At 44.9% G+C, this 14,434-nt stretch overlaps 1 protein-coding gene across 1 annotated transcript in view; it reads left to right on the top strand.

Annotated features, from left to right (window-relative positions):
• The window catches only part of SLC6A5 (solute carrier family 6 member 5), a 51,187-nt gene extending 44,671 nt beyond the window's left edge, over positions 1 to 6,516 (top strand). Inside the window, exons 14-15 of the mRNA XM_052661961.1 lie at positions 3,734 to 3,901; positions 6,361 to 6,516. Coding sequence (XP_052517921.1) covers positions 3,734 to 3,901; positions 6,361 to 6,516 — 324 coding nt within the window. The remainder of the gene's footprint in view (positions 1 to 3,733; positions 3,902 to 6,360) is intronic.
• The last annotated feature ends 7,918 nt before the right edge of the window (positions 6,517 to 14,434 follow it).

Genomic DNA, 14,434 nt, shown 5'->3' with positions numbered 1-14,434 from the left:
TCTTCTTAAAGATCAGAACCCTTCCTGTACCAGTAAATCTGCATAGGGACTCACATGCCCGTCATGTCACCTGCTCCTTTACTGCGGCTTAGCTTCTGGCTTTGCCTCCATCCGCTCTCTAAGCACAGTAATTGTCAAGAGACCTTGTCTTTCTTCCTGCCTGGCTTGTGGTCAAAGGCTGCAGGAAGCTGTCTGTAGTTCCTGCTAAGCCCAGCAGGGGGCACTAGAAACCAGATTAAGACCCTTGTTTCGCTGCACCGTAACAGCTTCTTTAAAGGAACATGACTAAAATAGTAAAGAAAACAGATATTTTCCTTAAAACAAAACCAAAAATCCAAAAACAACCCCAAAACTGTCACAAAGTGTATTTTAATCAAAACATCTTAATTTCTTTCAGAAAAATAAGTTTAGACAGAGAACACATTCAGTATTTCCTCCCTCGGCATTGACAGGAGACATTATATAGAAGCCACATCTGTGTGCACGTCTGTATCTGTATCTGATATCACCTACCAGAGGCTGCAGTTTGTCTGAAAAGTCCCACCAGACCGGGAACGTGAGAGTTGAAAAGGATTGAGATAGATTTTTCAGTTTCTTGAATTCGGGACCGATGGGTTTAGCCATCTACCGAGAGGAAAACAGGAAACGCCCCCGCCCTCGCCCCCGTCTGCCCCTGCTGTTTTTATCGCTGCTGAGCTTCGCCAGATCCTCCTGTTACTGCTACACACGGTTTATTCTTGGGTGAAATCAAAGTTAGAATCTGTCCCAGATTCTTTCGACCTTTGCCTCCTGTCTTAGAACAGATTAAGCTTCAAAGAATCTTACTCTGTTCTGCAGAAACATATCAAATAGTGATAATCAACACGATGACTGGTGGGGCTCTAGCATCTGGCAGCCTCTTTAGGAACGTTGTCTTTTAGGCTCCCGACCACCCTGCTTGCTAGGTGATTCTTTCCTCACTTTACAGAGGCCTGTGCTGAGGCTTGGAGAGGCTGAGGAGCTTGCCTGAGGCCACAGAGCTTGCAGGGGGCAGAATAAGAATCGAATCCAAGGCTATCTAGGCTTTAAGATAATACCTGTCTAACACACTTCTTGGAGAAGGCAATGGCACCCCACTCCAGTACTCTTGCCTGGAAAATCCCACGGACGGAGGAGCCTGGTAGGCTGCAGTCCATTGGATCGCTAACAGTCGGACACGACTGAGCGACTTCACTTTCACTTTTCAGTTTCCTGCATTGAAGGAAATGGCAACCCACTCCAGTGTTCTTGCCTGGAGAATCCCAGGGACGGGGGAGCCTGGTGGGCTGCCGTCTATGGGGTCGCACAGAGTTGGACACGACTGAAGCGACTTAGCAGTAGCAGCAACACACGTCTAATATATTTCTGAAAGCCTAGATGCTTTCATCTCCAAGTGGAGTTTGGCCAACTCTGGATTACAATCATCCCAGTCTTCTTTGGGAGCAGAATTTCAGAGAAAAGGGATAATGGGGACTGGCTATGTTTTTTGAGAAAGTGCCTCAACTGTGCTGTGTTTTACTCAGTTTCCATTATAAAACTCTCCACAGAAACCTGTGGCAAGGTCCCAGAAGATATTTTCCGCCAAATCCTCCATCTGTGTTTAGGAGCTGGAGACAAGACAAAGTGGTCAGTTCCATCATCAGCATCACCTTTTGTTGCCATCAGCTGAATGTCAGGTGGACCTGGCTCCATGGCTAAATTATCCTTTCTCATGGCCAGGTTCATCTGAGAGCAGGGTGCTTTCACCCTGATTTGGCAGGGTGAAATTGATGGCAAGAACAAGTTTACACAGATAGATTTGATATGATACCTGTGTAACAGGAAATGGTATCAGAGGACCAAGCCTAACCCTTCCTCTTTGGCCATTTGCCCTTCTGTGACACGGTTATCTTGTAGGAGACTAGGCTGAGCTGAGATTATGGGCTTCAATGACTTCAGAACCCCCGAAATAAAATTGATCATTTTTATATGTGCCTTTACAAATTTATACAGCTATAAATATTCTGCATGCAATTATTGTATACATAGGCAGATCATGTTACTGACTTATGCACACATAAGCAGATGTATTGCTATTTATATAGTAAATGAAATGGAGCAACTTACCATAATTACATTAAGCCCTATTTCCAATAGACTTGTTAATAAAGCTTATAACTCTAGGGGCAAGTGTTCTAAAGGGGGTCTAGAGTAGATATATCTCTTATAGGAGCAGTATTTTCAGCCATTGTCTTCAGGCTCTTGCTGTTTTGAATCCATATATTGAATTACTGTTGCATTGGAATAATCACTTGCCCCGACTTGCAGCAATCATAAAGATGCCTTACATTTGTATAATGCTTCCCACTTTTCCAGAACACTTCCATGTATTATCTTTCCTGACATAATTCCCCCCAATCATTTTCAGGCAATTCTTTTACTGCTTAAGATAGAACAAGAGAGGTGAGGAGGAGGGAGGAAGTAGGCGGGTGCATTGTTCTAGGCAGAGGCTGCCTTGGGTGGGTTGAAAACAGGGGAGAACTCCATTTCCTCCCGCCCCCAACACAGCCATTAGGGCTCCTCTTCTGTCTTTCCTGGTGCCTTGTTTGTTTTCCCAACATATCTGTTCCTTTGCAGCTGCTCTAACCAACTTTTCAGAGGTTTCTCATCACTGTTGTCTACCAAAATGCGTGGTGAGGGGCATCAAGCGCTGAAAATGCATCATGACCTCTCCTAAAAGTGAAGGGGGCGGTGCCTCCCTGGTGGTCCAGTGGCTAAGCCTCCATGCTCCCAATGAAGGGGGCCGGGGTTTGATCCCTGGTCTGGGAACTAGATCCCATATGCTGCAACTCAGCATTCACTTGCTGCAACTGAAGCTCTCATGAGACACAGCTAGGACCCAGCTCAGCCAAAGAAACAGACATTTTTTGAAAAAACCAACAACAAGAAAGGGAGAGGGGTCCGCTGAGTTAATAGCAGACTGTTGTTTCCAGAACACCCCTGGGTTGTCTACCCGGTGTAAAACGGATCTGTTTTATAGCAGAGAAGTCTGAGACTTACGGGTCCCTCAGCTAGTTAGTGGTAGAGCTGAGATTAGCCTGTCCCCAGCTCACCATTTTGTGGCAAGGCCGTCCACCTTGTGTCATTTGAGGGGGGCTGGGCCGCCCCTCTTTTTGTCCTAGCGCTGATTATAGAACCAAACTTCCTGCTCAGCCGCTGCTCGGGGACCACTTGGCCAGCTTTAGAGGCAGCTCCTGGAGATGGTCCTTTCCCTATTCAAGGTGAAAGCAGAGTAGATTCAATTAGTTTTTCACATTAACCTAGTGGATTTTCCCCTTATAACTCAGGCTTGATTATCAGTTATCGAAAGCAGAGACAGCCTCTTAAAACCACCCGCCATCCCCTCTCCCACCTCCACCCCTCAGTCACCCTGGTGTACATCCTTTAAATTCGTCCTTGCAGCCCCTCTGAGTGTATAGACACCCACATGCATCGCTGAATTTTTATGTGATGGCAAGTACAGCTTTAGCACCTCAGTGTGCGTCAGTTCATCTCTGAAGTCCAGTTCTTTCGTTTGGAAAATGTAGTCATAATACTTCCTTTACAGGATCATCATGGGGGGAAATGAGATAATAGGTATGGAAGCAGGCAGCTCACAGCAGGGGTCTGACACGTGACTGTTGAGGGCGTACTCACGTCCCCACCTAACATGTGCGCGCTTCTTTTTTCTTCCCAGTTTATCCTTTGCTTCAGCTTCTACCAGTGGGAGCCCATGACCTATGGCTCTTACCGCTACCCTAACTGGTCCATGGTGCTTGGATGGCTCATGCTTGCCTGCTCCGTTATCTGGATCCCGATCATGTTTGTGATAAAAATGCACCTGGCTCCTGGCAGATTTATTGAGGTAATTGTATCAGCTCCTACGCCTGCCACTCCCTCCCAGGGGAGAAGCTCTGAGCGCTCTGTGCTTTAAAAAAAAAAAACAACAAAAGATTTAGTAAACATATTCTAGTGGGAGACTGGGTGATTAAGTGGTTACAGTTGCTATCGTTTCTATTAAACCTGTTTTTATTATGTGTTATTCTTCGAATGGAGGGGCTCCGCCTTTTGGCAGGCCGAGCTGTTATTGTGTTCTTCCTCAGAGCAGTGACGGCTCCAAAAAATAAGTGATCAGGGTGTCGCCCCTCTCCACTAGCTCCCTCCTCCTCTCCCTTCACCCTGAGTTTAAATCCCAGCATTTGGTTGTTAACCACACAGCAGATCGCCCCTTTCCTGATGTTTCTCTCTGTTGGAGGCACCTCCCCCTCCAAACACCTATTACCAGTCACATTTAAAATCACTAGGCGTAGCTGAGGGTCAATGTGTCACTTAGAATGTAACATGCCCGTAGAATGTAATGAAAGGTCCAGGGCATGGCTGGTATGAGGTGATGCCTGTCTTAGTTAGTCCCTTGCTGAACCCATTTCCCATTCCTCATGCAAAAACTCCCTGCCTCACTCCAGAGAGGATGGTAAGGGACAGCCACTTGCTGAGCCACCAGTGAAGTGTGGTCGGGCTTCTGTTATTCCTGAGAAATCAAGTGCTCAGACGTGCTAGGAAGCGATCAGTGCTGCCTTGTCTTGGAGGTCCAGCGGGCTGCTGTTTCAGACTAGATCAGTGCTACTCAGGGCCTGGCCCAGGGGCCAGCACCACCTGGGGGCTTGAACGTAAAAGTGCGAGTGTCAGTCCCTCAGTCACGTCTGACTCTTTGCGACCCCATGGACTGTATGTAGTCTTCTCTGTCCGTGGAATTCTCCATGCAAGATGACTGGAGTGGGTTGCCATTCCCTTCTTCAGCGAATCTTCCCTTCCCAGGAATTGAACTCAGGTCTCCTATGTTGCAGGCAGATTCTGAGCTACCAGGGAAGCCTGGGAGCTTCCTGGGAATGTAAATAATCAGGCTCCAACTCTGCTCCGCTGAACCAGAATCTTGCGGATGTGGGTCTCTGGTGGCCATAGTTTAACAAGCCCCCAGGTGATTCTGATGCGAATTCAAGCCTGAGAGGCACTGGATGAGAACGAGGTGAAGAAACACACGTGGAGATGCGGGTGGTGAGGAACAGCTGCGTGGGGTTTGCTCTCTGTCAGCCAGATGGAGGCAGAGAGCACCCTGGAACATCTCACGCGGGTTCGGGAGGGAACAGCAGATGGGAAGAGAGCACATGAGTGAATGGGCTACATGAATGTGCACGCGATGAGAAGGTAGCCTTTGTTTTTCTTGGACTAAAGCTGGACGCAGAGTTGGCAGAGGGAGAAGCAGAAGCCTTCTTACTGAAGCAGTGGTCCAGGTTCCATCCTCAGGACATTCTGCCTGTTGTCTCCTTAAGGTGCACTGACATGGTCCCCTCCCTGCCAAGGATGGCTTGCTCTGGCCTCAGGTGGATGCCCACTCCCTGACCCAGTAACCTCTTTCCTTCTGAACAGAAGCTGCGTTAGCCTCTGCTACTCTTAGGCTGAAATCCTCTAAACTGATGAGGTGGCAATATAAATTTATTATGGTTAATTTGGGACACAAAGGTTGCAAACTGATGATTAAGGGAGAGATTAAACTAACAGCTATAAGAAGCAGCTTCTTTTTAATAGGTAATAAACACACCATTGTTCCCTCCGATGTAGTCAGAAACCTGCCTTCTTTTTCCTTATTCTAGAAAATGCTCCGGTCAAATTATGTTTTCCCTGAAATGTTCAGTTGAAGGATTAGAGACATTCCCATTGTTTTTAGCTCTTCTGCAAGAACCCACACTTTTGAACCAAGTCAGAAGCGTATACTTTTGTCAACAGATAATTAAAATCTTTGCTCACTCTTGGCATTGTATCTTTGGGGTTGAGGGTTTTTTTTTTTTTCTGGCCATTTATATACTTTTGGGAAATATGCTAAACAAAATCCAATTATTTTGATGTAACAACTCACTGTTGAGACTAGAACAAAGTAATTGAGTACATGTCCTTTGCAGACTGTGTTTGGCAGTAGAGAGAGCAGCTTGTGGATCCTCCATTTGGAGGGAAAAAATGTATGATTAGAATCTGGGCCCTTTATCTTCTATTAATCTTGTGCACAGCAAACCCTGAGCAACTGTAATGTTGCTTGCAGGGTGATATAAATAATTTCAGGTGAACTAAACTAAGTTTCCTCTGTAACGCATTCCTGGCCTCGTTAATGAATGGGGCTGGTCTTCCTAACTGCTTCTCCTGGTTGAGGACCTCTTGGTTCCAGGAGGTATTCTGGCAAATGTGGTCGCATGCAGTTTGCGGATGGGTGAGTGGTGTCTGGGGGAAAAGGGTGCTTTGCTTCTGTGACCCTGTATGTCTTTGGCTTCTTTGCAGAGGCTGAAGTTGGTGTGCTCGCCGCAGCCGGACTGGGGTCCCTTCTTAGCTCAGCACCGTGGGGAGCGTTACAAGAACATGATCGACCCCTTGGGGACCTCTTCGCTGGGACTCAAACTGCCAGTGAAGGATTTGGAACTAGGCACCCAGTGCTAGTCTGATGGCATGGGATGGCCCAGACTTGATTCTCTTTCTCCTCTCTGCCTTTCCCTGATAGCTGTTTGCCCATTTTTCGTCTTCCTCCTCCCCACATCTCAGTTCATACCCGTGCATGAGAGTGATGATTTAGAAAAGTAGGACCTAGTGTTGCATGCTGCAGCCAAGAGCTGGACAGAGCTTGGTTTGCCCACGTCCACGCCGTCAGTTTCCAGTGGGGTTTACCTCACAGGCTCGAATCAACGAGGGGAGCGCCTCCCAGTGAAGTCACATGTAGATGTTCATGAGTTGGTCAGGAGAGAAGCATCCTCTGTGATTGTCACCGGTGAGGCCAGTCAGGCTGATGCAGGATAACCAGATGGTTGGTTTGGACTCATCTGAGCCACGTCGTGGTTTCGTTCAGGCACACAAAGTTCAGGGCAGGGTATCTCTGGAGGGTTGGCAGTGGTCAGAAAATGTTTTCAAGTAAGATGAGGCTGGTGGATTCAGACACCCCCAAGGTGATGAAGTGCCCATTTCCATTCATGACTGGGGCTCTGTTTCCATCATTTGGACCAGCTATCTCAAATACGCCAAGGACTCGCATGCTTTCCCTCTGCAAGCTGAGAACCTCAATGAAGAGTCGGCTCTATTCCCTCAGTTGATTTTTTTTTCTAATGACCATAGTTGTGAATTCTTTGGGTTCTTTCCTCTACCTCTGCTTCATGTTATTTGTGCCTGATATCATACATTCATATCAGAGTGCCCTTCTGGTTTCTCCATATGTCGAACACCGTGGTCCAGCGTAGCATCCCATATGTCTTCTCTTCCAAATGTCTTTCTACGAGCTGTAGTTACCTTGTCTCTCAACGTCTGGGAAACTGAGACTTACTCTGGTTCTCTCCATGTGTTACACATATCAGACACAAACTCTCGAAAGACAGTGTCTCAGTTTTTACTCTTCACTTTTTCACTCATAGTCAATGCCTATTGTAGCCATTGAATCAAAGAAGTAGAGAGTTGAAGAGAAAGCAACCATAATACTCACTGCACTTTTTAGGTCACTGTAGGTACAGAAGTTTCTGATACATGCAGGTTAGGTAAGTAGCAAGGGAGCCAATTAGAGCTATTGCTTTTAAGACTACACTTAGCTGATACCATTTGAAGAGTTCCCAGTTCACAGTACTCATAATCACACTCTAATGAGAGCAGATCATATGTCTACAGAGATTGGCGAAGCTGTAACCTCTATTATCTTCTTGTATCCTGAACATGCATATATGAGATTTTTAAAATGTGGTAAGTGTTCACGTAGTGTGTACTTGTAATGGTGTTTTCTGTCCTCATAAATATCTTATGAATCACTGTACAGATGGTGAGTATAGTGTAGTATAGTCTTTTTTTCCCCCCTTCTAGTAATAATATCTAAACTTAAAATTGTTTGCTTAGGGGAGACCATTGCAATCATTTTCTTGTTTGTCTTCATATTACAGGGTCTCAGGCAAAGTTTTCAGTTCAAATCTTGTATATTGATGTGACATTTTCATCCTTTTCAACAGTGACGAAACCCAACAACAGACCTTAAAGTAATATTTAAAAAAAATAACTTCATTTGTTAAAGGAAAAAAAACCTCAGCTCATCTTACTGAGAGCTCTTTCTTTTCTGGGGCAGATATCATCGTCATTTGCCATGTGAACTTCAGGTTTTGAAGAGTGGTCTGTGGAAACTTTCACAAAAGGAAATGCAGATGGGTTGCAAACTCTAGATTTTTCATCTCTTTTGTTTTCAAGGCGTGTTTGTTCTTCTTCCTCGTGTTCCCTTTTTCTGCTTACTTACCTCCCAAAGCTAGAACTTACTGGAATCCATCACAGAGACTAACCCTAAGCTTCCCTTAGACTTAGCTTTAGGAAGCTGAGCCATGACCTTCCCGCCCCGGTGTTTCCCATATTGACCTGTCCAGCGTTAGCATTGGTTTCCCCGAGAAAGCCATATTGAAAAGTCCCGAGGGCTCTAGCAGATCCTGCACGGTGGTACCAAAAATTAGCCTCTCCCCTTGGTATCTGACGGGGTGGGAGGGGAAGGGAGGACTAGCTTTGGTTTGGAAAGGATCTGCAGCCTTTCCAGTTTGAACATTGAAGAAAATCACTGAAATCAATTAGCATCCTCCCGTGGGAACAGTGGGTTTGCGTAAGGATGCGTGGTTTCTGGCTTTCCTCTCTTGCCTCTTGGCTAAAATTTGAGTTGGATGCTGGATGCCAACCCAATTTCTGTTAATTATTGTTGTTGTGATTAAAAAGGGGGTGAGGTAAACTCATGGATGCTGCCAGATTTGTTTTGTACACACCGCAAGTTTGATTCATTGTGAGAATCGGGACAGCCTCATTAACTAGTGCGTTTTGCACTTAGGGGCAGGACATTTGTGTTCATTACAATTTGTCCAGTTAAGACCCAGGGGCTGTTCCCTGAGCAACTGGGTTTGTGGGTGTGTGTCTGTCTGTGTTTTTAAAACTTTTTTCTTACAGCATCCAAGTTTCAAGCACAGTGTCCTTAAAGGTGGAAGGTTCTAAGCCCTGGGAATGGTTACCTTGTGAGTTTAGTTTGGTCTCTTTCTACAGTCGTGTTTAACTTTCGAGGCTTTCCTTACCAGAGCAGTGTTCGGTATCTGAGTTGTCTCCACTCATGGCCAGTCTGCTCATGTGGTACCTCCCCTGGACTTGGCTGGGTCGCTGAGATGCATATGGCCAGATGGATGTGTCCATGCTATTGAAATGCACAGTCAAGTGGAAGGAAAAAAATGAATGAATAAAAATGAAATGAACAGCATTGTCATAAAGCGCCACTTGACAGTTCCCCTTCTAATGGAGGCAAAAACTGAGTTGCTGAGGAAAGGCTTGCGTTGGCTCACTGTGCAGAATGGTGGGGTGTTTTCTACTTGTGAAATTGTTTCCTAATACCAACAAATGCCAGAAACCCATTCTGAGAAAAAAAAGCCATATGTTAAAAACAGTAACCCTGTAATATCCTTAAAGGAGAAAAATATGTGTATGCCTTCACAGTTGGTGTTGTGGCTTCTTATACATTTATTTGTCTTGTGTATTAGTAACTTTTACTCTCTTTCAGGCTGTGTGTTTGTCATGTACAAATGTGTCCAGTCTGGTCTTTTTCCTCTTTCTCTCTTATATTTATTTATTGCATGGGATCTGTGGTCAATGCAAAATCTCGATGACCTCAATGTCTTTGAAATTTCCGATGTGTATTAGGTCAGAAATGGAGTCAACTTGTATTTCAGTGAGCGGCACTTTAAAAGGACATTGAACACAATGACCCGGAAATGGATAAGACTTGGGTTGTCTTTGCTAATGTTGCACTGGAGTTGAGTTTTCCTTTAAGTTCTAATTCTGTTATCTCTATGTGCCTCAGTGCTTCTGATAAACTTGACCTGTCAGCATGGTTTTCCCATGCCTAAAACTAAGATTTTTTTTCTTTTCTCTTTGTTCTCTTGGCCATTGGTCACCATTCTTTTCGCCAGAGACTTGTACAATAACTGTTGCTTCATGTAAGTGTGATGGCAAGATCCTGCTGCTGCTACCTGGCTTTGGGTCTGTGACACATTTCTTCAGGCTGGGTGGTAGGTTCTCTTGCAGAGAAAACAGGCCAAGGCCAGCGAATGAGTGTCGCCTCTGTTTCCTCCTGGGTATTGTGTAGGAAACCTCCAGGCTGGGAGCAAAGGTTTGGATGATCGAATCTTAATGCTGATTTCTCTGCAAAGTGGTCTGAGGATTTGCAAAAGTAAAGCTATCTTTCCTGGATTTTGCTTCAACTATACAGAAAGGCCAAGTGGTTTTGAATTGTGGTCTCTGCTTTGGTCACCTCTAAGCAGCCTGCAGCCAAAGAGAAAGTGTTCTCAGATTGGGTATTCATCACCCCTGAAGAGGGAGCGGTGGCTTGATTTGCCTGCCATGGATTAAATACATCTTCAGGTAACCATTTGCCTTATAGGTGTATTTTATTGCTAGGATGATACTTAGTAACTGACTAGGAACTGTTTTGTGTCTCATTTTTTGGGTCTTTTTTTTGCACTTTATATGGACCTATCATGGGATAGGTTTATTCTTTAACTGCGTACTTGGCTATTGTCCTTAATGCAGGCATCTTATGTGGTCCTGTCGCCGATGAATAAAGATATGTTCCCTAGTCAGGTCCTTATATTTTTTCATTAACTGTACATGAAGAAAATATATTACATTATAAATGATGCACCATATATATATATCTTATAGAGTACATATTATATACTGTGCATTATTCATTTAAGTCATTATTCTTGAGGCCCTACCTCAAATTTTGTATTTATGTGTACAAATGCAATTTATGGTATTATATATTTGCCTATTATATACTGATATAAATTAGAATTTATCCTAATAATGTATGAGTTGACAAACCCCTAAATAAATGTCAGTGTTTAAAAACCCGATTGCTACAGAACTGTGTCTTTTTCAAACCCACTACCCACATTCTTTCTTTCGTAACAAATGGCCTTCAGGTATTCCCAGGATTGATCTGTTTTGTTGGGAGAAACCTGGAACAGAAATGGAAAACTGCCCTCCTGGGAAAATGAGATATTGCACTGCTGCAGAAACAAATATCAATTAAATTGTTATATTCGGAGCCATCAGAATACGCTATTGTTTGCTGAATTATTAATCACCCCTCCTGGGGAAGGGAGAGAGAGGGAAGGAGAGAGGGTCTGAATGAATCTGAACAGGACTGGGCAAGTTAAATCCTTGGGTATATTTTAATGACCACTTTGTCAGTCTTCAATTCAACTTTATTTCAATTCCACAAACATTTGTGTCGCTCCTCCACTGAGTTAGACCCCAGGCTACACTGAATGAAAAATGAAACAGTCCCGGAGCTCATGGAACACAGAGCTAAGTAGAAAGACTACACATATTTAACCAGCACACAAGCAGATCAACACAAGGCATTCCTCTCCTTTAAGAGTGTGGAGCCCCCATGTTCCCCTCCCCCCAGGCAAAGAGGGGCCCTGAGCTCTGGGGTCGTGTGCAGAGACTGGCAGCTGTGCATTCCTGTCGGATCCTGTTAACCCAGAAGCTTGACCCTGTCTTCCTCAATGAACCCAAACACGCTCCAACTTCAGCTGCCATTTCGGGCTGGCTATGGGGGTAAGCCACACCACTCTTAGTGGGAAAAGAGATGCTCTCGGAAGCTGATGCTACAAACTGCAAGCCAAGAGCATCAGGGTCCATCCTGTGGTAATGAGACTGCCACACAGCCACTCAGGCTTGTCTATTTGCTGCACTTCAGCATGCAGACCGAGCAGCAAAGAACAAACTCAGTGAAGACCTCATCCTGAAAGAAGAACTCTCCATGGCATCAGAATTTGGCTCCGGCTCATCATCCTTGGTTTCCTTCCCGAGATCCCTGTGCTCCGCTGTGTTTTAATTTTGGGGGGAAATTCTCAAGCCTCTATAAAAGCAGTGAGTGTAGAATATTGTCTCTCATGTCCGCATCACTCAGTTTCAACCATTAACCGACTCATGTCCCATTTCTTTCTTATGTATCCCTCTCCCCACTCTGAATTGAAACTTTCTGTGGAGTGTTTTGAAGTAGAGCTTAGACACCATGAACTTTCACTTGGGAAGGCTCCATTGTGTTTATATGCCCCAGTGTTATTTATTTGCTAAAAAACCCTGACTGCGCTGGGTGTGCGTTGTGGCAGTCAGCCTCTCTCTAGTTGTAGTGTGTGCGCTTCTCTAGCTGTGGCACGCAGGCTTAGTTGGCATGAGGCATGTGGGATCTTAGTTCCCCAACCAAGGGTCAAACCTGCATCTCCTGCATTGCAAGGCAGATTCTTAAACACTGGGCCGCTGGGAAAGTCCCTAATTTTTATTGGAGTATAGTTGATTTACAATACTGTGTTAGTTTCATGTTTACAGAAAAATGATTCAGTTGTGTGTGTGTATATATATATTCTTTTTCAGATTATTTTCCTTTATTATTGTTGTTCAGTCATTAAATCGTGGCTGACTCTTTGTAACCCCATGAACTGCAGCACACCAGGCTTCCCCAGTCCTTCACCATCTCCCTGAGTTTGCTCAAGCTCATGTCCACTGAGTCAGTGATGTCATCCAACCATCTCATCCTCTGTCACCCCCTTCTCCTCTTGCCCTCAATTTCTCCCGGCATCCGGGACTTTTCCGATGAGTTGGCACTTCACATCAGGTGGCCAGAGTATTGGAACTTCAGCATCAGTCCTTCCAGTGAATATTCAGGGTCGGTTTCCTTTAGGATTGACTAGTTTGATCTCCTTGCACTCCAAGGGACTCTCAAGAGTCTTAGCCAGCATCACAATTTGAAAGAATCAATTCTTTGGCACTCAGCCTTCTTAATTGTCCAACTCTCACATCCGTACATGACTACTGGAAAAAGCATAGCCTTGACTAAACAGACCTTTGTTGGCAAAGTGATTTGATGTCTCTACTTTTTAATGTGCCATCTAGGTTTGTCATAGCTTTTCTTCCACAGAGCAAGTGTCCTTTAATTTCATGGCTGCAGTCACTGTCTGCAGTGATTTTGGAGCCCAAGAAAATAAAATCTGTCACTGTTTCCACTTTTCCCATATCTATTTGCCATGAAAACTCAACATTCAGAAAATGAAGATTATGGCATCTGGTCCCATCACTTCATGGGAAATAGATGGGGAAACAGTAGAAACAGTGTCAGACTTTATTTTTTTGGGCTCCAAAATCACTGCAGATGGTGACTGCAGCCATGAAATTAAAAGACGCTTACTCCTTGGAAGAAAAGTATGACCAACCTAGATAGCATATTCAAAAGCAGAGACATTATTTTGCCGACTAAGGTCCGTCTAGTCAAGGCTATGGTTTTTCCAGTGGTCATGTATGGATGTGAGAGTTGGACTGTGAAGAAGGCTGAGCACCGAAGAATTGATGCTTTTGAACTGTGGTGTTGGAGAAGGCTCTTGAGAGTCCCTTGGACTGCAAGGAGATCCAACCAGTCCATTCTGAAGGAGATCAGCCCTGGGATTTCTTTGGAAGGAATGATGCTGAAGCTGAAGCTCCAGTACTTTGGCCACCTCATGCGAAGAGTTGACTCTTTGGAAAAGACTCTGATGCTGGCAGGGACTGGGGGCATGAGGAGAAGGGGACAACCGAGGATGAGATGGCTGGATGGCATCACGGACTCGATGGACGTGAGTCTGAGTGAACTCCGGGAGACGGTGATGGACAGGGAGGCCTGGTGTGCTGCGATTCATGGGGTCGCAAAGAGTCGGACACGACTGAGCGACTGAACTGAACTGAACTGAACTGATGGGGCTGGATGCCATGATCTTGGTTTTTGAATACTGAGGTTTAATCTAGCTTTTTCATTCTCTCTTTCATCCTCATCAAGAGACTCTTTATTCCTCTCTGCTTTCTACCATTAGAGTGGTATCATCTGCATATCTGAGGTTATTGATATTTCTCCCAGCAATCTTGATTCCAGCTTGTGAGTCATCCAGGCTGGCATTTCACATGATGTACTCTACTTATAAGTTAAATAAGCAGAGTGATAATAAGCAGCCTTGTTGTACTCTTTTCCCAATTTTGAACCAGTCCATTGATCTATGTTCAGTTCTAATTGTTGCTTCTCATCCTGCATACAGATTTCTCAGAAAACAGGTAAGGTGGTCTGGTCTTCCCATCTCTTTAAGAATTTTCACTGCTGCTGCTGGCTGCCCTGGGGTCAATCTCCTGCCCACCTGGCCTGCCACTGGCAGACCTCTGGCCCCTGCCTTTCCTGCCCTGTGGCTTCTCAAAGTTATTGTCCAGGCCTGGTGAGCCTGGCCACCTTGACAGCCTCAACAAGCATTTTCCATTATAGTTTATTACAAAATAATTCAGCATAGTT

This window comes from Budorcas taxicolor, chromosome 25 (assembly GCF_023091745.1).
Source record: "Budorcas taxicolor isolate Tak-1 chromosome 25, Takin1.1, whole genome shotgun sequence".
NCBI classification, from domain to species: domain Eukaryota; kingdom Metazoa; phylum Chordata; class Mammalia; order Artiodactyla; family Bovidae; genus Budorcas; species Budorcas taxicolor.
Note: the sequence above shows the minus strand (reverse complement) of the source record. Positions and strands in the feature narration are given on the sequence as shown.